The sequence below is a fragment of the Lytechinus variegatus genome, chromosome 3 (assembly GCF_018143015.1).
Source record: "Lytechinus variegatus isolate NC3 chromosome 3, Lvar_3.0, whole genome shotgun sequence".
Taxonomy (NCBI): Eukaryota; Metazoa; Echinodermata; class Echinoidea; order Temnopleuroida; family Toxopneustidae; genus Lytechinus; species Lytechinus variegatus.
The window spans coordinates 51,002,736-51,028,027 of record NC_054742.1 but is presented as its reverse complement, the minus strand read 5'-3'; the positions used below and the strand labels follow the sequence as shown (position 1 = coordinate 51,028,027).

General features: G+C 35.5%; 1 protein-coding gene across 1 annotated transcript; it reads right to left on the bottom strand.

Moving 5' to 3' along the window:
• LOC121411287 (aminopeptidase N-like) lies at positions 1–24,286 on the bottom strand. The gene is made up of 17 exons (XM_041603930.1): positions 23,456–24,286; positions 16,150–16,423; positions 15,784–15,904; positions 14,187–14,341; positions 13,236–13,349; positions 12,115–12,249; positions 11,559–11,690; positions 10,833–11,008; positions 10,210–10,301; positions 9,265–9,401; positions 8,179–8,382; positions 7,657–7,730; positions 4,798–4,908; positions 4,044–4,211; positions 3,271–3,414; positions 1,413–1,494; positions 1–701 (listed from the first exon to the last, which is right to left on the bottom strand). Exons 1-17 carry the CDS (start codon positions 24,202–24,204, stop codon positions 552–554), a joined length of 3,018 nt encoding a protein of 1,005 aa, XP_041459864.1. The 5' UTR covers positions 24,205–24,286; the 3' UTR covers positions 1–551.
• Between the last annotated feature and the right edge of the window lie 1,006 nt (positions 24,287–25,292).

The following is a 25,292-nucleotide window of genomic DNA, read 5'->3' as shown; positions in this document are numbered from 1 at the left end:
TTCAATAGAGCATGTGGTCTTACGAGATTAAAATATACAGATATTACATGAAAAATTTAGACGTCCGTACACCTATGAGCTTCAAACAGAAGCTTCTTATATCAAACAATGACAAATTCAACAGAGCGATTTTTATTTCCCTGATAAATTAGCATGAATCAACCAAATGCAATACTAACAACGGGAGAATAACACTCATTTACAGTTGTGAGATCATATTGAAATTACTTTGATACCACCAAGGGGTAGTTGCAAAATGAGATGAACTTTTTGAGGGGCTGCATTCCGGATATGATATACTACTTCTGAATATTTGCGAGCGATAAAAGCAAGCGCTTTTGCAAATAGATTTTTTTTGTAATATTCTTTTTTAGCATTGTCATATTAAAAACTTTGTATTAGCCAGATACTCTTGTAAACTAAACGGGCATCGTGATACTGAGAAAAAAAATCATCCTCAAAATATATATTTTGGAAAATAGGGTCGGGGTCTAATGCCCACCACCGTACGTCCGTGTGAATAAGTTGACGGCTGTGATGGTAACTGCTTTCTACATGTTCATCACAGAACTCTCTAACCATTCGGTGATTACGTCCTCAAAATTCTCCATCCATTGTATGTTAATTTTGATTGTTTCAGTGCCTTGTTCGTAGGTTCTCGTTGCAGGGCCAAAGTCTCTCCCAACACCGAACTCGATCCACTGTGGACATACCAGATGAATTTTGAAAAGAAATCAAGAAAAGGGGATCGTTAAAAACTTTCATATATGACGCCTTATGTCTTCAAGGAAAGATGACGTTTTGTGACAAAATCAACGGAACCAAATATTTTCAGGGGCCGCGTAAACGGAGGGGGGGGGGGGGGGGGGGGCTTCAGCCACCACTTTTTTTTCCAAAAACTGTGCACAAAAACGTAAGACTGACCATATGATTGTGATCTTTTGCATGGTCAGGCTCCCAATTTAAAACCCTTCCGCTGCCCCTGATTTTCAAGTCAAGAAGGCGAAAATTTATAGATAATGACAGTTGTAGCTATTAGACAACTTATCTTAGAAAAAAAGGGGAAAATTATCATGAGACTATTTTTAGACTGCTCTCTTATGAAAACGTTGCATTTGAATGTGAATATTCATGTGAGAGATTTAGTCGAATAGATCACTATCTGATAGTAAGGACATCTGCAAGAAGTTCATTAATATGGATATCCCTTTTTTACTTAGCATAATATCATAGGGTTTTACCAATATTCTCTAAATAAATAATTTATAATTAATCTACCTAATCCTAATTTTGATCATCAGGAAAGGACCAGTGTGATAAGATTCATTTTTTTATATAAAAGTTAAACTCCTAGCTAGTCGCCATTTTAGTATTTCATAATTCAGCATTGTGTACGAAGTGAATTTTGATACCTCGTCTAAGAGTTGCTTCGTGTTGAAGTTTTGTGGTACGCGAGATATGATTCCAGCAAAGGTGAATATACTGCTTGAAAATCTGTAAAAAAAGACAAATATACAGATATTTGCAATATATTCAACGATTGAAATGACACTCACTTTGGCATACATTTTCAACAGAGATTTAACTTTTAATTCTAAATGCAAGTTTAGCGAAGGTGACAATATGTAAAACAAACATTGACAAGTACATGTTCTATTTTTGCTGTTGTTAATTTCGGTTTAAAATTTACATAAAAAACTGTAAATGACATGTCTTTTTAGATTTATAACACCCAATAGCAAGTATATTGATTTTTTTAATTTCAAGTACTTATAGTTGAGCCGAATGCAGATGACCCTTGCAATGTCACCCTAAGTAAAATAAGATTGTCATTTAAGCAATGTCGTGGTCATTATCATGATTTTCATATTAACATTGGAGAATAAGATGCTGACATCACCAGACTCAAATCGGACAGATTATTTTTTTCTAGGTATGTTGCTGTTTATTGTCTTACATCCACGACATGCAAGGATATCTAATACACTGCAAATAATCTGGTGTTGATTTAACACCAGCCCGGAATCTATATATGTCCACACCAGAGAAGTGTTAAACAACACCAGTTTGGTTTTGGTCTAACAAAAGATAAGTGTTTATACAACACCAATTAGTATTGGTGTTGTATAAACACTAATACTCGATTTGATTCCAAAGCATCCAAAGCATCGATTTGATTCCAAACTGGTGTTGTTTCAATACTTTTCTGGTGTGGACATTCTGGGCTGGTGTTAAATCAACACCGGAGTTTTTGCAGTATATGGATAAGAGCATGCAGGGCTGGTGCCTGAATTATTGAATACATAATTTGGATAAGGTTTATTTTCGTTAATTGGTTTTCATCTTAAAGTACAATTAGAAATAACTTCATACGTAACGTCTAGGAGACGATAGCAAGTTTATGCATCACGATGTAGAACGAATTCTAGAAAACATAAATATATTAAAAATGGCCGTCAAATGGCAATGTGAGGTCTTTGTCGAAAATTAGTGAAACAAAACAGCAGTTGGTCCTGATATACAGTGCGTATCAAAAAAAGGTTTACACTTTGAAAAAGCCCTGGGAATTAAAAAATATACAACATGTGGGTAATTTTTCACATATAATCTTAGGTTTGGGTCTCATCTATCAAATGAAAGTAAAAGTTTTGACAGAATGTTACACATGATTGAGCACTGTCCATTTTTGTAAAGCTCGCAGAAATGCTCGTTTTCACACTGTGTCAAGGGGAAAGGGCGAAATCACGTTTACCCTACGAAACAATTCTCATACATTTCTCTTGCACTTTTAGTCAATTGAAATACAACAGATACATTCAAGCATTTTGTAACAATTTTGCCACCTAAATTGAAATTTCAACACTTGGTAAACACAACCTTTACCCTTTTTGTGTCAGCTGGATCTGAGGACATCACTGAATCAGAACAAAAGTTTATATCAGACATCTCCAGCATTTTTTCACTAAGTTTTTATCATTTAAAGGGTGTTTACATTTCATGTTTCATTTAATACTTGTTTCTCCACACTTTTCCCAAGCTTGAGAATGATTAACAAAATGAAAATCAAAATGAAAATCAATGAAAAATCATGAAAAACTGCCGTCGTGGAATATTGGATGTAACCTGCATGGCAAGAGGAAGGGCGGGTGTAGAGGAAAGATACTTTTATATTCAGTAATGTCTCAAAATCACGACACCAACAGAAGTGGACGTGAAGTTACTGGTGTTCATTATATAAAACAATTATTTTTTAGTATGATGTCCTCTTACAGTTCAAAGATCTTGTCGTATTCAGTCCGAATGAAGTCCCACATGAGATCGGTTCCTACATGGTTGCTGCCCACTGCACTAAGTACGGCTGAGACATCCTGGTTACGAACTTTACTGTTTTCTTCTATAGTGTACATCAGGTATCTAATTGAAAAATTGTTAAGAAAATGATAGCAGTTCATGACTACATATCGCGGGTAATATTACTGCCATGTACACATAGGCCCTATCGATTCAGAAATTAATTAAGCCTAACTTACGAGCTTAAAAAAACATTAACAATTAAAATCATAATTATTCGTATTTTTACCAAAAAAATCCTTAATGCAAGAGAAACGGAGAAAAGGGGGAGATAAGGGATACGGGAATGAGAATCATGATACAAGAAAGATGTAAGCATATGGAATGGGTTCAAAATAAGTGGATATTATGTTACACCAATTGGTGTTAATAGAGAACCACACCCTGATGTGTTAAAATTACACCCTAGAAATTAAACATAACACCAAAGAGTGTAAATGTAACAACAAAAGGTGTTGTAATAATACCTGTAGGTGTAAAACTAACACCACCAATTTAACACTGGTGTAAAAGAACTGGTGTGGTCCTCTATGTACACCGGTTAACACCACAGTTTTTGCTGTGTATAGTCATTTTAGCATATGTTCTTGATATACCTGCTTAAATCATAATAAGAATGCCTTAATTTTAACATTTTTTAACGAAGTTTTCCTTTATACAAGCATAGGGCCTATCTCTTGTTCGATCATTACCGGTTAAGAATCCATGGCTGTCTAGAACAACCCAGAGCTGACAACCAACTTGACTTCTCTGATGAATCCTTAGATGTAAGGTACTGATTCCAACCGAACTCCCATTCAGTCTGACCGCCTTCACGGATACCATTACACCATATAGTGGTCTTTAGATTATTGCTAATCCTGTATGTGTAAAAGAAAATTATATTATAGGGTAACAGATGACATAGAAACTTTAACGCTACAGGACTTCTACCGGGAGCATCGAACCATTTTTTGGATGGGGGTGAAAATATGTTAGAAATTTTCGGTGCACTGAGCGCCGAATTTCAAGAAAGAATTTTCACTATTACTAATATTACTATACTATACCAAGGTGCAAATTTGCATCTTCGAAGAGGGCAAGTTTGCACTCTTTATAGTGCATAATTAGCAAATCACAAAATCTAAGGTGCATAGCAATGGACCCATATTCATTGAATAATGTGTAGTGTTGTTTTCACCCCCACCTTACTCTTTATATCTCACGCAATCGGAAAAATAATCCTTTTGTTTATATACCTTAGTTTAACATCATGCATTTTCAATTTCAAAGAAATGAAATAGGTCGGGAATAGGCCTATATCAGTTTGTTTAATAATTGGTAGGAGTGCACCCTGAAATGAATAATTATCATTAACAATACAATCATGTATGAAAATGTGACATATTTTGAAGCCAAATTTTAAATTAATGCAAGTGGAGATACATTCTCGTTTTCACCACTTACACATTGTTCTCGGGATTATCCATGTAGCTTTGGAATATACGGGACGCCTCATCCAGACAGTCACTAACGCGATAGTAGCAGGCCATACGAATGGCACTGTTCCGAGTATACCTAGGAGAAAACAATGATAAATATGGTTACTTCTCCAGCAACCAATAGCGTACTGAGTAAAAACAAATTAAGGGGCACAGCTCAATTTTTTTAGATAGTCATGAACGAGACAAAAATGACATTTTAAACATTTAAATTTGATTTTTTGGCAGACTTTAACACAATATCCAGAAATGAATTTCATATTTACCCAATCCCCAATCATGCCAATCGTCCTCCAATGCAAGCAGCCATATTAAAATGTAACCCTAACTTTTTTCAGAGAAGTGGGATTATCAGTGGGGCTATATATTTACAATTTAAGTGAAAATGTATTTTCTGTTCTACGATTTGAACAATTTGAGTCTACTGCAGCAAAAGTGATAATGAAATAAATGAAGCGTCTAAAAATATAGAAAAGTATTTTATCACTTGAATACATCATACAAGCAGCCTTAAAAATGAACCATATGAAGCAACGGTTCATTTTCGAGAAGTATTGGGTAATTTAGGATTCATCGACATTTATATACCGAGTGAGTCAGAAAAAAAAAACTTTCCACCTTTTAAATTGAAATTTTAATGAAAGAACATTTAGTAGTAGAGACAGATCTATTATAATTCTGGAATCCCACAGTGATCAATATTAGGGCCCCTTTTGTTTACAATTTTTATCAATGACCTTTGTAATTTGCCCTACTGTGAAAATACTAAAATTTCTTTGTACGCTGATGATGAAGCAATGATTTGCCAAGGCAAGGAAATTGCAACTGTTGAAAAAACACTTAAATATGAGTTCAAAAAGATAGTTGATCACATTGAAAAGGATGATTTAACATTGAATATCAAAAAGTGCAAGCTTATGCTATTTGGAACTAGAAATCGCATAAGAAATAAAACTGTTTCTCTGACCTATAGAGAAAGTGTTATTGAGGTTGTAAATGAATTTAAATATCTTGGTGTTGTATTTGATAATTGTCTAAAGTGGGATTCACATATATCGAAAATTGTCTCTAAAATATCGAGAACCAATATCATGTGTAAAACGCATTAGATTTTATTTACCAAAAAGAATTGTAAAATTGCTTTATGATAGTTTGATATTATCACATATTGATTATGGTATAATTTTATGGGGCTGTTCAGCAAAGTGCCATCTGGATAAATTACAAAAGCTTCAAATCCGCTATGCTCGTCTTATACGTAATGCACATTATTCAACTCACCGAATGACATTATTGTCATCTTTAGGATGGCAATCCGTCACAGAAAGAGTTGATTAACAATTTAAAATATGGATGTATAAAGTGATGCACAATATAACCCCAAAATATATTGAGGATATAGTGCGCCACATAAAAATACATTTCGAAACTAGTTATTCAATTAACTGTCCCCTTTTTATTGAAAAACCTCAAACCGAATATTATAAAAGATCATTTTGTTATCCTGGCTCTAAAATATGGAATACGTTATCCCCTTCTCTCCGTTTAGCAAATTCACTTAATTCTTTTAAAAAACAATGTAAATCGATATCCCTCACTCAAATATGTTTATAAGATTTCCATGAATACTTTTTGTTACTTTCTGTTATTATAAGTTTATTAGTAATTTTGATTTTTTTTATACTTTTATGTATTACATTTTTCTTTCTGATTGATTATTATGTTCATTTTGTAGACGATTTTTATGTGATATTTTTTTGTTGTTTTTAATTTCCGTTGATACAGGGCTACACTGTTAAAATAAAACGACAAATGTCCTGAAAGAGGATTCTCACACGAGGTGATACAATTATTTCACATTTGGTATATGTTTACGCTTGGATCATCAGGATGTATTCATTGCGGTAAAGTAAAATTCGATTTATGTCAAAGTAATACAAGACTGGAACGAATGATCCAGATTTCAATGGTGTTATGTTGAAAAAAAAATCATTGCAAAATCTCTTTTCAATTAAATTGATACGAGAAATGAAATTAAAAAGTGTTTGTTTTTAAATGTTTTTTATGCTAATAAAATGAACTGAAATTTTGCTATGTATTCCACTGCAACTTGTACAGGATTATATAAGACTTCATGAAAGTCTGGATTCATTGTAATGGAGTCTTACTTAAACACAGATCGGCCTTTAAATCACAGCAAAGATACTTTCTAAATATCAAAGCCTATAGCATTTATGACATTTATATCATATCAAGTTATTATGGAAAATACATTCTTTCAGGATACTTGTATATAGAATATTCATGTTTTTTTAATTAAAATGAAAGTTTTTTTAATAGTTATGCTTTAGGACTTTAGGCCCATATGGAAACCTTATTAATTACTATCCCGATTGAAGTTAAAAATGAAAAAGCAGAATAAATTCCACCACGGGTAACACCCCCGAAACGTGTTTAACTTTTGTTTCTACAAGCCGAGGGCTATTTTACATGTTAAGACTGTGTTCCGTTAAAATCTATAGCGACATAGAAACGTTTTTCTTAAAGGTTTGGCCATCTTATGTTACGCATATCTGGTAGAGCAATAGTAGAACTGAAGTTTGAATATCATTAACTTATTATTACGACCATTATTAGTATTATTATTCTCATTATTATAAGGGTTGCCATCATTGTTGGTGTTTTAAAAGACAGTTTTATTCCACAAGCAACTTCCGATGTATCTTATAAAAGGTGTGGCAGATGGACTTGGAAATAATTTGTTTGGTACAGAGATGTAAAAGAAACAAAAAAGGAAAATGTCTGCTGCTGTTATTTCACTCACTGTTCAAGTACGTTATCTGAGTCATCCCATCCCAGAGACTCATATAGAGGTTGCAACAGGTCTCGCATGTACAACTGGAAATAAATTGAAGAATAAGATAATACTGTTTGATTATAACCATTTAGGTATAAAATTTATATCAACGAGGGAGCAAAAAGGGTGCACAATCATTACAACATGAATTATAAATAAGCTGTTCTCACCTCTCGAGGTCCGTAACCTTGACGGAGTATTAGCATATTAATGGTGATTCTTACCTGTACTTAGAGGATCATATCACTGAGTGTTAACATAATTGATGATTCCTTCCTCTACTAAGAACCACAGACACCACCGAGTCTGAACATGTTGGTGAGGATTCTTACCTGTAGAGGATCATAGCTTCCACTGAGTCTGACCATGTTGGTGATTAATCTTACCTCTAGAGGAGTATAGCCTGAGTGTTAACATAATTGATGATTCCTTCCTCTACTAAGGACCACAGACACCACCGAGTCTGAACATGTTGGTGAGGATTCTTACCTCAAGAGGACCGTAGCCTCCACTAAGTCTGAACATGTTGGTGATATACGCCATGTGATCCAGTGTTGCATCCCATGGTATATAGTCTTCCTCATTTCCAAGGTATCTAGTAAGATTAAGCGCCGTTTCCACCGAAAGGTTCCCAGAGCGTGCGAGGGTAAACGCATCGTCAATCAACTGACCACGATTTTCATTGGGAAATACCTGAAAGAAACGATGTATTTGTTTTGATCTTATGCATAATTTAATTTTCATTCAATTATTCTTCATAAGATGAAATTCGCCGAAAAAAATTTTACACAAGATCAAACAAGGTCTACTTCCCTGTGAATGTATACCAACGTTAACAACATACAAATAGCACTACTACTTTAACGACCACTCTACTACTACTACTACTACTACTACTACTACTACTACTACTACTACTACTGCTACTGCTACTACTACTACTACTACTACTACTACTACTACTACTACTACCACTACTACCACTACTACTACCACTACTACTACCACTACTACTACTACTACTACTACTACTACTACTACTACTACTACTACTACTACTACCACCACTACTACTACTACTACTACTACTACTACTACTACTACTACTACCACTACTACCACTACTACTACTACTACTACTACTACTACTACTACTACTACTACTACTACTACTACTACTACTACCACCACCACCACTACCACTACTACCACTAACTTCTACTAATACTATTCTTCCACCACTACTACCACTACTACTACTACTTCTACTACTTCTACTACTACTACTACTACTACTACTACTACTACTACTACTACTACTACTACTACTACTACTACTACTACTACTACTACTACCACTACTACCACTACTACCACTTCTACTACTACTGCTACTACTACTATACTACTACTATACTAGTAGTACTACTCCCACTACTACTATACTATTAATAATGATAATAATGTTAATACTATTACTACTACTACTACTTCTACTAATGCTGCTGCTACTACTACTACTACCACCACTTCTAATAATAATAAAAGTAATACTATTATAACAGTTCATCATACCGTGTGATTGGTAATTAGTTGATCTGTTATCCTCATCCAGTTTTCATCATCATAGTTGACTCTGAAGTAGCCATACTGGTACGTGTTCACCAAATACCAATCGTTTTCATCAACCCCATCTGTGAGGTTGAAATCGACTAAAAAAAAACATCCAAAGAGATTTTTTAAATTTCTGTCTATAGAATAGTCATTTGAAAAACCTTGAAAAGAAATCTGAGCTGCCTTTCATCTATAGTTATAAAAAAAAATGAATTATCATTGTCTTATTTTAAATAGTTAAATATTTCTTTTCAGAAAGAGAGTGCCTATTTTCAGTAATGTGAAAAGGTTAGTTAAGGATTTAAGTTCGCATATTGCTCAATTTATTCCTTTTTAAACTTAAAAGGAAAGTCCAACCCAACAGAAAAAGATTTAAAGAGAAGATTCAAATAAGATTAACGTTGACAATCTCAACAAAATAAAATTTAAGACATTCTTTTTTTCACATACAGTTAAGATTATGCAAGAAATAATGGTATGCGAATGAGAATAGTCTGTGATCGAACTCACTCAATATTTCATTTGAATGATATATATTGTATGCAATATTTCAAATATTCAGATTTGACAATGAGGGTATTCTTCGACAAATCACAATATGTTAAAATGGAAATTCTCATTTTCAATGAAGATATATACTTTGCTTAGCAACAATATGAGGTAAAACATATTTCATGTTAAAAAAATGAGTCGGTGACATCATCGTTCTCTCATTTGCATACCGACAAAGATGTTCATTTAACTGTATTTTTGAAATCAAAGAAAAAATGAAAATGTCATAACTTTCTTATTTGACATCCCATTTTGATTAAATTCAGCATAAGGCTAATTTGATGTATTTCTATTTGTTTAGGCCAACTTTTTGTTTGGATGGACTTCCCGCTTTATTCATAACTTTACACTTACTAGATCGTTCTTTCTCCATCCAAACAGAATTTGGCATTTCAAAGTTATTGTGTGTCTTGTCCGTATACTGGAGGTTAACTTGCCACAAGTACCTTTCCGAGTCAAATATAAAAGAGTTCAGTGTTTAGAAGGGGAATGATTATTTGTGGTGCATTTCGTGAAATTCAATGTCAACCAACGCAAAGTTTACAATTTTTCAAAATAGGAATATGACAAAACAAAGTTTTACCGCGCTTTGATTCATATACAGAATATTTAAAATGTCAATTATAATCAGTTTGGACTTCATTAATCAAATATTACACGACTGTTAAACATCAGTGAAGCCTCTATACCACAATAATCGAAAGTGATTCTTTTTCATGTGATGCATCAGGCATGCATGGAGGTAAGTCTCCTCCCTGTCACCTGGAAGATGAGAACCTATCATTCCACATGCAGTTGCAGGATTTGACAAAGAATTTCGTTCATTTCCTTTAGAATATAGTAAATTCATGCATAGTGCATGTGTGACCATATTTTTAGTCAAATAAACATCTGACAACAATTATGTCCGATTTTATCATAGTAGGCATATTTTGTAGATGTTGACTACAGTAGTTAGGGGGTAGTTAGTCAAATACCCAACATCTCCATATTTGTCACTGACGCCCTCAGAGGGGTTCGATAGATAGTGCTCCTGATGAGCCATTACGGTCCTTCGATCCGTTCGTTCTAGGGTGATCAAAGGGTATCCCATTTGCAATGTCCAGGTGTCCATGATGGCTTTCACGTCACGACCACCGTGTCCTTCGTCAGCCTTTAAAAGGAGAATACCGAAAACAAATAACAATAAAACATGAATTAATTCAGTGATTACATTTAAAAAAGGGGGAAAATATAGAAAAAATAACCAATGGCTATATTGTAATCGAAAAATTATCAGAAAAGGGGGTTGTTTCCTCTTGATCCAGTCTGATCAATGTTTACGATGTTTATCATAATTCTGAACTGATGTGTTGGGTAGTTGCCCCCTAAAGTTAAATAAAACATTTTTTTTTCTTTGCAAATTTTCACAAAATAGGGTTGTAATCAACTCATGAATCGAGTCACCTACCAATTAATTGAGCATTATTCCATGACTCGTTCCCATTGACATTTTTACAGTGACTCGACTCGGACTCGACTTAAGCCCCTCCCTCCAAATGACTCGACTCAAGCCACAATTTAGTGACTCGTTACACCCCACACACAAAAATATACGCAGTTTTCACGTTATTTGGATATCATTATCATCCATCGGTTTGGAGTCGGATTTGTTGGTGTGACTAGCTCAAGGAATCGCCGCGAGTAGTAGCATCCCCAGTTACCTTGGTCAGGGCTCTCCAAAGATCGTCCGAGTCTGCATTGCCATAGGCGTGTTCATTGAGATAAGCTGTCAGACCTTGTGTGAACACCTCCTCGGTCAGGATATCATTCAGCATCCTTATAATGGAAGAACCCTGTATTAAAAGAGAGAGACAGAGAGTAAAGAGAGGGAGAGAGTGGGAAGGAAAGGGAAAGGGAGAGGGAGAGAGAGATGCGGAATCAGCTCTAATGTCCACCAATTACAGAAAATAAGATTTTAAAATTTGGTGGTATACAGGTTGAAGAGCACGAGTGACGTTCGTGTCATCAACAAAGTTTAATGCGACATAGTTTGGAAAGCTGATCTCTAATTGGATTTGGAGAGAAATAATAGTTTTTCATATCAAAGACGTATTCAAGAAATGTTATAATGAAGGACGGGTCATATCTCTCCATAGAGTCGATGGAGGTGAATTAATCAAGTAATTTTAATAATAAAATAATAATCTTAGTTTCAAACCTTGGATTTCATGTTATTATTGCTCTACATATCATGGTCACCGATCTTCCGTGCCTTACCTTGTTGTAAGAAATGGAATCAAATATTTCATTGATTTCCGACGGAGCACCCACATCGACCCGAACGGGATGAGAAGTTCCAAGTGAATCAAGCTTAAAGACTGGCTGTAAGTCCATGACCAGAAACTGTTCATGCTGTTCAAAAGAAAAACAAACTAGTGTGTCAAGGTCTCTGACATTAATATGTTTAATAATACATAATAATTAGGCCTATTATGTCATAAATTCATGAAATCTTCAATGTTTAGACTGTTCTGTTTATATTTATATCTGTTCTTTACAATCCTAATCCGGAAAATAATAGATTTTATGTTCCATTGTTAGCAAGGTGACTTAGACTTCATTCGATGTGGAGCAAAATTACTTACATTGCCTGACAGGAAAGGTCTAGACATCGGATTCTTAAAAGTGAGTAAACTCAACTTAGGTAAATAATGTTGGTCATCTTGTTTTTTTTTAAATATCAGTCTAAAAACATATATACGGGATTTGATTAGTTTACATTGACATTCAAACGAATGTTACGAGATAATCGAAACAGGGAGGGGAATCGGGGATGAACAAATTCAAGTCCCCCCACACACACACACACACCCACACACACACTCAACCTCACACACTTCACCAACTAGAGATTGGTTAGTGACAAATGGCATTGGGCTGGAATGAACCAGGGAATCTTTTCATTAACAATTCCCGAACAATTTCTTGGGATGTGAGACCATGGACCTGCGTAGTAGGTCCATGGTGAGACTATTCCCCTCGGATAAACGAGTTGTAAGTCACCTGTCTAGTTTATTTTGGTATTTAGATTTTTTTCCCGGCGTGGCCTCTTATCCTACACTGTTTTCAACCACCGGGGCGTGCACTTAATGCCTCATTATTTACATGATTCATATACGAGCAACAAGTGAAAAATATGAACATGTATATTGACAAAGCCTATGTGTTGCACCCATTTTCCCGTCACTGCAAATAACATTTATTCTTACTATACTATAATATCATTGTCAAAATTTACGACGGTGAAGAAAGTTGCATAGATTTATCAACCATATATACGGTGGAATACAATTAACATGGTGAGCTACGATGATGATCAACGTTAGATTGATACCAACCATGCCCCATTCAGGCTCTGTATGATCGACACCAAGGTATTCCACGTAGCTTGCGAATCCTTCATTGAGCCAGAGATCATCCCACCATTTAGGAGTAACAAGATTACCGAACCACTGAAAAAATAATTAAGAAAGAATACAAAATTATCATCACCCACTTTGCCTGCCAATTTTGATAAAAATCATTAACCCAGTAAAAGACTAAAACTTTGGAATCATGTGAGTATATGCTCTTTATTCAAAAGTTTCGTCACTACAACGTTCGTTTAATTTTGCCTGTTTTAATCAACAATTATTTATATTTCTATTTATTCTTTGGCATTTGCCGTATCCATACCATATTTATTATTGAATTTCATTTTAACGATCATTTTCTTAGGCATGCACTTTTCACCTAGCACTTTTATGCACCATTTCCATTAATTCGCTTGAACTATATTTATACATGCCAATAATGATTGTATAACTGGTTGGGGAGGGTTTGGTGCATTTCCTTGGCTTGTATATAATTTTGTTTTCATTGTATTCCTTTTAATGAGTTTGAAAAGTAATAATACTTGAATTGTATAAGAGTTGCTATTCCTAAGAGCGTTTTCATGAAAGGACTTATCGAACGTTTACCCGACAGGTCCATTTTTATCCGTTTATCCGATAGTTACCATGGTATCGATGCCTCTCATCCAATCAAAATCAAGTAAAGTTGTCAGACAAAATGTTGATGAAACACTCCCCCGAAAATACAAATTGCCTACACTGCTATGTTTATTCGTTCGAAAATAAAAATAGACAAAACAAAACGAACCCCCCCCCAAAAAAAAAAAAAAAAAAAACCGTTTCGCTCTTCCGACGATTCGGTAGTACAAAATGAAGTAATGTTCGTCTAGTTCATTACTCATAGTGCTTGTACAGAGGGTAGGCTGCAGGTAGGGACAGAATGGTCCTAAAGGTTACCTGGTGAGCAAGTTCATGGGAGACCACAGTGGCGACACGTTGCTTGTTGACAGCTGAGTTTACCTCTGGGTTGTATAACATGGCGGTCTCTCTGTATATGATCAACCCCCAATTCTCCATGGCGCCAGCCGAAAAGTCCGGTACTGCAATCATATCTACAAGCCGTATTTAAAATGATACCGATAATGAAACAGTGAATACTGTCTTGTGAAAAGTTGCGATAGATTCAGTCAAACTCATCTTGCGATTGATCTGAAGTTGTGTAGTTAAGAGCTAGTAAGACGAGGCCCAGGACTATTTCATCGTGACATTCAATGGGCCGGCATCGATTGCCTCATTACGATAGTCGAACCACTAAATATCTATTCGCGGAAGTTGTTTATTCATTGTTATAATTATGGAATGGACAAAATATAGTGCCAAAAATGTTTGTGGTAATTTTTGTTGTGTTTTTAACGGTAATGGCGGACTGTCAAGCTGCTCGGCGGAACCAATGTCGAGCCATCGCGTGTCATAATTTTTTTTCAATCGTTTTGAGTCGTCAAGACTGATCTAGTTTACAGTTCTTTTGAGTACTTTATTCCAACTGACCAAAGAGTATGCCTATAGTCTCTTTCATACTTTTCTTCATTCTACCATGAAGCAACGACACAAGTTCGTGATTCTATCAACCCTAAAGTCAATCTTTTTTAGGTCGGTAAAGCTTTTCAACATTAAGCGAGCTTTGGATTGTAAATTATGCCCTTGAACCCCTCTGGTTTTAATAGGGTGTAATAAAGTTCTCAGATTATGAGAAGTATATAAATAGATATGATGGTATAATCGTCTCGTCCGTACCTTAAAGTATTTAATCATTTGAAGGGGCAGAAGTATCTAGCTCCCCCCAAAATAATAATAATAAAAAAACGATGACCCTTTTCTCTTTGCCTGCTTACTTATCAGAAGTTTCGTTGTTGTTCATGTTGTCGAAGGGAAAGTAGTTCAAAAAGTGGTGACGCCCAATAGTCCGTTTTATTCCTTTTTTTTTTTGGGGGGGTTGCTAGCTAGAAATACCTGGGGTTAAAATGTGCTAGTCCCGCCTGATGACCCTTGCTAGGTAACCCACTAGTTAACACATCAACTTTCACTTGGGTCACAATGTAGGGGTCCGCCAGTTGATTTTTTTTTTATTTTTATTCCCGGACAGTATAAGAATAGGCCTACTGTTTATGAAACATACGTAAGAGATAAAAGTCATCCTTGCATGAAATAAGCGAGGCTATTCGTTTCAATTGCAGTCTGAGGAAAGCATAAAATGAGATAAATATCAAAGGGAGTTTGGCGAATATCCACTAAACAATAAGATCGGACTTTTATACATTTTACAAAAAATTGTCACAATATTTATAGAATTCACATTTTATGGCACACGGGGCAGCAGTTCGCATATCGGAACAGGTATTTTTCTTAGGTTTTGATGGATTTTGCCAAAGATTAATTTATATGATGCTTTCATGTTTTATGTTTTGACATGACCACTTGCGTCAGGTGCATGGCCCACCAGCAGGGATATACACTTTCCATTTCAAAGACATAATGGTTAGAAGATTAAACAAACCTTGCTTTTCAAGAGGGAAACTAATGTTGAAATACTCTTCGAAATAAGTGATGATTTCGGAGCCAGTGTACAGTGCATAGTAGGTGCTGTTTACGGCTTCGGGTCTCGACCATGCACGGAACTAATCGTAAGAAAAGAAATCATGAGATTGCAAAGATTATTAAAAATCGATAATAAGACTCCTCTAATTTATCAAGAAACCAATAACAAAAACTTAAAAATAAACTTCAGTCTGTTGTCTGAATGTTGTTTTAAGTTATGTAACCAAATTAATGTTGAATATATAATTGCTATTTAAATATTTATTTTCCTGTTGCTAATTCATGTAATTGAAAAAAAGAGGGGGGGGGAAGAAAGATACTTTACTCGAACACCATTTGTTGTCGTTGTTTCAGTATATCCGAAGTAGCCGACGGTAAAGGCGAGAAGATAGGTGGGCATTTTAGGGGTTGGAAGATAAGTGGTCCTGTTCCAACCAGCTTCTAGTTCTTCTTGAAGGATTTCGATACCGTTTGAAAGAGCAGCCATGTCCGAACGATGTTCTATAGTCGTGTTGAAAACAGCTCTGAAAGCTGGCTCGTCGAAACAGGGCAAAGCTTTCCTTGCGCTTGTTGGCTGCATCTGACTTGTGGCTCCCCAGCTGGATGATTACAAAAAATATTTGGAAGAAATTGTAAATGGTTTATACTCTATTGTCTATATATTTGAGCTTAAGATGAGGTCTGATTTTATATCATCTTAATAATCCTATAACAGGTATTGCATGGGTCTACGTCAATGTTTACATGCATCTTCTCACTTTAAGACAATTAAGTCAAAATGAAAGTATGGCAGGAATTGTTCATTTAGCCGGAATTAAAGGGAATGTTTTACGTCTTTTGAAATGATAACAGTTCTTCGTTTATATAAAAAAAGCCATTCATAAAAAGGTGAGACTAGAAATTGTGATCATCGCTCAACTCATTATTTTCTAATAATGTCAATTTTTAGATTTTCTTTTTTGTTTTCTTTTTCCTGTCTCGACGAGTGGGAAGCGCAAAACGAGGGCACTTTGATTTTGAAATTAATTGTACTTTTTTTCATAAACCTTCGAGAAGCTTAAAATAATTTTGAATGTTTTCGAAAAATGTAATGTAAAAAGATTGACAGTGGTGGATATGAAGTGCCTTTTCACCTCACAACTTTATTGGCTTTTACAGAAGGAAAGTTCAATACAAATGCAAGAGAACATAAAATAAAAATAAAGTATGGAAGCTAAGAGCCACCCAAATATTCATATAATCATTTCGTCATGTCTACATCTCTTAGGGCAAAGGATGAGATGACGAGAACTCGGATCTCGTCATGTCTACATCCCGTGGGAGAGATGATTAACTGACAAGACCTCGTCATGTCTACTTCCATTGGGAGAGAAGAGATGATGAGATTATGTCGCATCTCGTCATCTCTTTTAGAAGAGATGATCAGATGGCAACATCTTGGATCTCATCATGTCTACATCCAGTGGGAGATATGATCAGATGACAAGATCTTGGATCTCATCATGTCTACATCCAGTGGGAGATATGATCAGATGACAAGATCTCGGATCTCATCATGTCTACATCCAGTGGGAGATATGATCAGATGACAAGATCTCGGATCTCATTATGTCTACATCCTTTTCATATAAGAGATGTAGACATGACGAGATGATTATATGAATATCTGGGTGGCAAAAAAAAGAGTAGAATAACGGGATTTATGATGATTGCGTATATTTCAGAGATACGAGCGGAAAATCAGATAAAAACGCATTTACGTGTGCATATATTTGCTTCCCTCTTCCTCTTAATAAAAGACATGTTCGACCTTTCCTCTTATTTAGCCCAAAGTTTTATAGCCTCATATAAAGGTATATTTGAAATATAGAGCAAACTAAAATGATCAAAAATCATAAACACAGACCCCAGAGTTTACCTCTTTTGCAAAAGTCAATCAGCGAACCACACAAAAGGGAAAGGGACTATGCCCTCAAACTTATGACAGCAGCAAATACGAAATTATCAGCTTTGTGCTCTGAAGATTGTGACTTTTTCTAGCTTGGACTGTGTAAATACACACTGGGCATTTGGAATAAGGCAAATTGTACGTATGGATAATGGACCTTTTTTTAAACCCGTCTTTTGAACATCCCATAGCTTTCAAGATCAGACAGAATTCAATTACAGTTTGCTGTAAAGTATCTAATTTCATTTTTCATTTCATTCATTTATTCCCAATTCTCATTAGAAACATACAACACATTTCCAACAATGATTTTTTCATGAAAACATGCCGAGACCGTCTCAACAACGATATGTGTTTACTTTGCAAACATCATACGTTTGATATTGTATTTAATGTCATTATCAAATTGAAAACACCTTTCCTTTTATTGCACACATCATAGGAGTCATATTATTTGTTGGCAATAAACGACAATTACTGTGGTTAAAACTGTTAGCTGATCATAAAATTTCGCTCAAAGTTTATCATTTATTGATGGACGTGATGATCATTATTTTTTTATTACATGATAAGAAATACATCAATCACATCGTTTGCATAGAAAAATGGGAGAGATACAAGGTTCAAGATATCAGTTTAAGAGATGATTCAAGGCCAATATGCATATCAAAGATCAGGGGTACTAAGCGCATATTTCAGAAATTATGTAACGCATATGTTTTTTTTTATTTATTCTGTTCTTCGTTACTTTATACCTGATGTTTGACGAATTTAACATTAGTTCCTATATTGATTTAGCTGATGCCAATTTTTTAAAACATATTTCCAATTAATTGTTCGGTATGGGTATTGTGCCCTCCCGGTGGAAATGTGCTTGTATGTCCATGGTATCAGGCATAATATACAAACCCCTCAAAAAAAGTTTTGAAATCGAAGTTTGGCCATTAATTTCTCCCAATTACCAATTTTACACAATGCAGATTTGATATCATTCAAAAGATCATTTAATTCTCTTTAAAATGATACCATGCTTGATATGATCATGCCATCACGAGAAGAGCGGGATTCAAAAGTGTTGGATGAGGTCTGAATTGAAAAGCTGCAAAACGAGCAGAAATAGTCATGAAGGGTCAATAAAGAATATGATTATTTTGTCTGTGTCAATAGAGATGAAAATCCATTCAAATCAAGTCCCTGCTTCTTCATTCTTGATATTTTGTGGTTTATGTGGTGATGGTTCTGTGAGATAACATGGATTGAGTCGTGGTTTGAAATACCCATGCATGTTTGTTTGTTTGTTTTGTATTTGCTTGTGCAGTGATGTATTTGATTCCATGTTAATGTTGATGTTAAGGTGCATGAAAACAAAAGAAACCGCTGAGGAACTTACTTTTCACCACGGAAAAAAAACAGTGACTTTCAAAATCGTGTCATTTTGCAACTTTTGAATTTTGACCTTGCCCCCACATTTCAAGGTACTGCACCTCTATGTGAACCATAATCATATCATGCAGGGTATCATTTAAAAAAATAGATGATCTACTAGTATTCATTAGTATCAATCACACATTAATATTCACTAGAGCTGAGGAGGGAATATTGATCAAAGTCAGATTTCCAAACTTTTTTTTGAGGAGTTTATATAAGGAAACAAAAAAATGCATGTTTGGAGAATGATAGCCATGAATTATATAAGTTATTCCTATTTTCGCAGAAATTATGGAAAAGAATGTTAACATACAGGTAAATAATTATCGAACAAATAATCAAATTATATTGAATTTTCGTTAGATTGGTTGCGATCGATTTTTAAGCGTTTGATGATCGTTGTATTTTATTGCAACAATTATGGATCTAATAAATCATTAGAATGATACAAAGGCTGTGAAAAATACCAGTTTAAAACTGCAAATTCCATGTGGCATCCCACAGGGCTTACTATTGGGTCCATTAATATTTAGTCTATTTGTCAATGAAACGTCAAATACTAAAACTATTTTCAACCTACATAAATTACGATAAACGATCCCTTTTCTATCGTGGCTCAGAACTCTGAAACTCACGGACACTTTCGTCCAGTCTGTAAAATCTTTCCAAGTAATTTAACACTTTCTAGAGAATATATCCCCTGCTTTGCACCTTTTTAAAAAAGATTTATAATGTAATTTTGTTTACGATATTTGTTAAGTGTTTTAACAGTTGTTGAAATATAGTTTTGTTATTGGTTGGATCCCTTAAAGAACAGCTCTAAGCTTAAAAGGGTGTTCCACTCATGAGTGGAAAAAATAAAATGAATGAACAAATAAACAAATAAAATAACGAATGAATCAATAAATTATCAAACAAATTAATCAATTAATTGATTGATTAATTGAACTGTGTTTCATTTACTATGATCAACTGTAATTAGTGAATTATCGGATGGTCTAACTTGGTCTACTTATCACTTCGTCCAACTTCACATAGTCTTGACCCATTTCGTCTAATATCCAATTCGTCAAATTCCCACTTGGTCTAATATCCAATTCGTCTAATGAGCAGTTGGCCTAAAACCATTTAGTCTAATTTCCAGTTGGTGTAACATCACTTGGTCTAATTCTATATTCGTCTAATCGTCATATGGTCTAATGACCGTTTGGTCTTATTTACACTTGGTCCAAAGTCCATTTAGTCTAATTTCCACTTGGTCTAATATCAAATTAGTCTAATGACCACTTGGTCTAAGTAGCCAAATGGTCTATTGAACGGTATAGGGCTAATCGTCATTTGGTGTAATTTTCATTTCGTCTAATTGTCATATGGTCTAATGATTGTTTGGTATAATTCACACTTGGTCTAATGTCCATTTGGTCTAATACAAAATCATTCATTATGATTTATTTGATCTAAAATTAACAAATATTGTCATGGATAAGTTGAATACACCATGCATCAGTTAATACGTTTCGCCAGGATCCAGAGGGGTGTAGAGCCGGGATAGGGCTGGTAGCGGGTGTAAAAACCTCTCCTCTATGATGCTGAAAATCATATCATATTCATAATAATTACATCACCGCATTTATATTTACAGACTCTAACATATCGGGTGAACAATAAGTTGGGGACCTTGTATAGCTTATAATGGTCGAATGGCGGGGGTTTCATCAGAATAACATTATTATGAAGAGGGAACGAAAATATCGTGCAATTGATTGTGTACGTATCTCGCAAACATGTTTTTAATAATGATAATTAGACTTAAATCGCGCCAAATCCACTCTATAGAGTGCTCAAGGCGCTTTATAGGAAATTATAAAGGAAATTAAGAATTGAAGATAATTTTTTCAAGGTATTGTTTGAAAGTTTCAGAGGTCAAGTACTGTTTTTATGTTTTCAGGGAGGCTATTCCGTAACTTTTTTTGCCTCTTGTATACTCATTTTTATGCACCAATACGGACGATACTTGAACTTGACGGAAAATAAGCAAATAAATATGAAGTTTGGGGGATTCCAAAAGTTAGAAAGCCATTAGATCACGTAAGTTTGTTTTGAATAATGTCAGTAGTCATTTATCTTATCTTCTCATTCTGTTTTTTTTTTTTTTTGGTTCTACGTATTCGCCTCCTGCTCCTTAAACTGGATTGGAGGGGGGGGGGGGCAACGGGCGTGCATTCCGTAAGATTATGAATGCTGTCCCCAGCAAAATATATCTTCTTCTTCTTTATCAACTTCTTTTTTTAATGTAGGGCTTCTTCATTTAATCTTAATCATTCTCATTTCCTCTTAATCTATTGTTCGCTTGTTCTTATTTTTTTTATTCCTTCCCCATCCCCTCTCATTCTCATCTATATTTAATAAAATTGATAGGCCTTATATATATACAAAGTCTAGAGCGGACAACATATGCAATATTAAATTTCAGTGTTCAGGTTCAAAAATGAAAAAGAAAACCATAAATAACATGAATCAACTGTACGTATGATGGCCTAATGGGAATGGCCCAACAAACCATTCTCCCAATTGAAAATTAGACAAATTGAAATAAGACCAAGTGGCATGTAGCCGAAATGAATGATAGACTATCTGGAAATAAGACGAAGTGCAAATTAGCCGAAATGGAAATAAGACCAACTGTACATTACACCAAATGAATAGTAGACCAAGTGAGGATTAGACGAACTAGTATTAGATCAACTATATAGTATTAGACTAACCGACAATTAGACGAACTGGTATTAGACCAAATACAATTAGACAAAGTGACAATGAAATACATTAGACGAAATGGCAATTAAACCAACATGGCCCTGGGAAGCGGGGGTGCTGAAGCACGCCCAAGATTTCCCAGGGAGTCCTGCGTGTATTATTTCCCACAGGCAGCACCCCCTGGAATTCTGGTTGGTGTGTCACATAGGAGAAATGTTTGAAAAATGACCAACATCTTGTGTTGGTCATTTTTTTGGCTTGACAAATTTCCTGGCACCAAAACGACATTCATTTTGTAGTGAAACATTTTTTTTGCTTGTTTACATAGGCGGATGGGGGGGGGGGCTCAAGGGGCACGGGCATCCATATTGGAGGAGCACCAAAAAAGGAAAGGCATTTAACAAAAAAATGATGAGGGAGAGTGAAGGTAAGGGGACGACTTGGAAAATAAAAACCTTTCATGTCACTACAGTAAAGTTTTCGCTCGTGCTTTGCGTACGCATTGCATGTTTGATAAGATAGGCCTGCATTAGATTCTTGCTCAATAGGCTGATATGGAGCTTCAAATATACAGTTTTGAAGTCAATATACAAAACATATTTCAGCTCCGACATCAAGCTTTCATTAATTTGTTTGATTTACATATTGATTTTTTAAACAGTGCTCTGTAAAATGTCCGTTTTATGTCTCAGCATCAACGTTTTCAGCTCGCGCTGCGCGCTCGCGTTATTAGATTTGTCAGGTACCTATTCTCTTCGTGTATTCCATAAAGTTATCAAAATATTCCTTTTCAGGTTTGATTGTCAAAACCTGTCAGCTAGTGCTGCGCGCTCGCATTTTGATTGGTGAGTAATGTATACCTCACTAATTTCCTCTATGATAACAAGCAATTCTATAACAAACTACTTAAAATCACCTTTTCACGACATCGCGATTTGCGTTCGCATTAATTGGTTAAAACTATATTAACTCCTGCATCCTATTCATAATTACAAAAGTGTTTAAAATGTCTAGTTTTCAGGTCTTAATTTAAGCTGTCGATTAATAAATACAAAAATAACATTTTCATGAATTCACGAAGAGGAACAGAAGTAAATCATCATTCTTATATGATGACAAAATGTCATTAGAATTTCCCGGTCCTAGGTCAAAATACAAATATCAGCTCGCGCTGGGGGGGGGGGGGGCGAGAATATAATTAAGACTGACTGGATTACTTTAAATTAGATAAGGCCATTCTCACATAAGACAAAAACTATGAGATCCCCAAAAGTACGTTTGACTTTTATTCTTAATAAACTTTTGAAATGTTAATTATATTTTCACTGCTGCAATCATGCATAAAACAAATTAACAAGTTTTAAAGTAAGCGATTATCATTAAGTATAATCGTGTGCTTAAGAGAATGCGTATGGAAAAAGAACAGTTGAAAAATGAAAGAAAGTGGTTAGGACATTGGTGGGAAATGAGAGAGAGTCAAACAAATAGTTATACTTACACTTCTGTCCCACTGTCATCCAGGTAACTCGTACGATAGAACCCCGAAAGTCCATCACTCAGTTCACCAATATAGTCAATATCGATGTCGTATACCCCACCGACAACCAGTTCTTGCTTGAGATCGATGTGGAGGAAATCGTATTCGGTTTGAAAGTCATGATCACTATAAATATCGACGGCGTCTCCCATCACAGTGACACTGATAGAGTTGATCGTGATGTTATCAGCATGGAGAGTGATGCGACTTGTAGCGTTGTTGCATATCACACGGATAATGACGTCGCCGTCGAAAGTGAACCTCTTACTCCCAGCCGGTACGTCATCCTCGTAGATGTAGGGTTTGAGGTAGAGCTCGTACGACTCTGGCACCACTTCTCTACTTAATCGACCAGGCCATGGTCCTGGAGGGCCTGCTGTTGATAACATGGTCGATTTGGGTTCGGATGTCGTGGTTGAGGTGGTGGTGGTGGTGGTGGTGGACTTTTCAGGTTCTGTCACATCGCTGCCTTCCGTTGTAGTCGATCTTTGCGTCGGGGGATCGGTCTTTTCTCCAGCCGGTGTGGAGTGGGGTATGATGACATGATCTCCGCAGCTTCTGTCGGGAACGTAGAAACAAAGGAGACCAACCCCGACGGTGACCGCGACGATCAGGACACCGACCATGATGACCTGATTCTGTGACAAGTGAACCTTGCCATCGTCGTGGTCCTCGTGGATTTGGAACGTCTGCTTTTCGGAATAACCCATCTTGCTTGGCCGATCCTAACGCAGTCCGCCAACTATTGATAGTGCCAAATGGATGTGCTTTAAGAGTCAACGAGTTTCTCCATAACTTGCATTTACAATACTAGGAGTCGATCAGAACAAATATTTGATTTTTGCTGGAGGTCGACCGGAGACGCCCCCAATGCAAGAATAGACACACAGAATACAATATGTATACATAATGGGTAGAGGTGTTGTGGCTCAGTGGATAAGTCTCCGGACTTTGAACCACAAGGTCCGGGGTTCAAACTAAACCCCACCACAGTCCTTTGGCAAGGTGTTTATCTACATTTGCCACTCTCAACCAAGGTGTAGTAAATGGATACCCGGTAGGAAGGATTCATTGGATGTTCGAGCGTCCGATCAAAATAGCCGTGCTAAGGTCGGGGTAATAGTATGCAGTATTATATAGTATGTTCTCGTCGTAAACACACCCACTATCGCATGTCCTACTCTGTCTTATGTTGGTTTATATTTTCTTTATTAGCCTTTTCACACGTGAATCTTAAATTATCGTTGTAATGATGATTGCTATTGTTGTCGCGACTGATAAGCGTTTGTGATTCTGATCATGTTCTAGTTTGATTCACACGTGTTAAATATTCGTCATTAGCCGTATCTTTCACTGGAATCATCACTCAAATTATGATTTTTATACCATGGGAAAGGGCAGAAAGTTAGCTATGATTGCATTGAATCGGATGTGTAAAATACTCAATCACATCTGTAATATCTGTCATTATGATCATTATGGTCATATGATAATGAATAAACTAGAAATTGAACAGAGATGATACCAATTGGCACTTCTTTCCTCCATATTTCTGGAATTCGACTTATTTTTCTTTAGTCTAAATAAAATATCAATTCTATAATTAAACAAAAAAATTATCCACTCTTTATAAATTTCATCACATGGTATACTATATGAGGAGTCACGAGTCATTATTATGACATGTTTCAATGTATAATTTATTGAGGTGAATCAAGTGACATTCTTTCCAGTTGGTAAAATGGTAATCTATTTTTCCTGTCTCCACCGAAGTGTAAATGACGACGATTATGAAGGA

Coding starts and splice junctions, on each gene's coding strand:
- LOC121411287 (XM_041603930.1), bottom strand. CDS start 24,204: ATGGGTTATTCCGAAAAGCAGACGTTCCAAATCCACGAGGACCACGAC. Junction 16,424..23,455: donor GATGACAGTGGGACAGAAGT/GTAAGTATAACT, acceptor GTAATCATCCAG/CTGGGGAGCCACAAGTCAGA. Junction 4,909..7,656: donor TCAGATAACGTACTTGAACA/GTGAGTGAAATA, acceptor GTTTTCTCCTAG/GTATACTCGGAACAGTGCCA.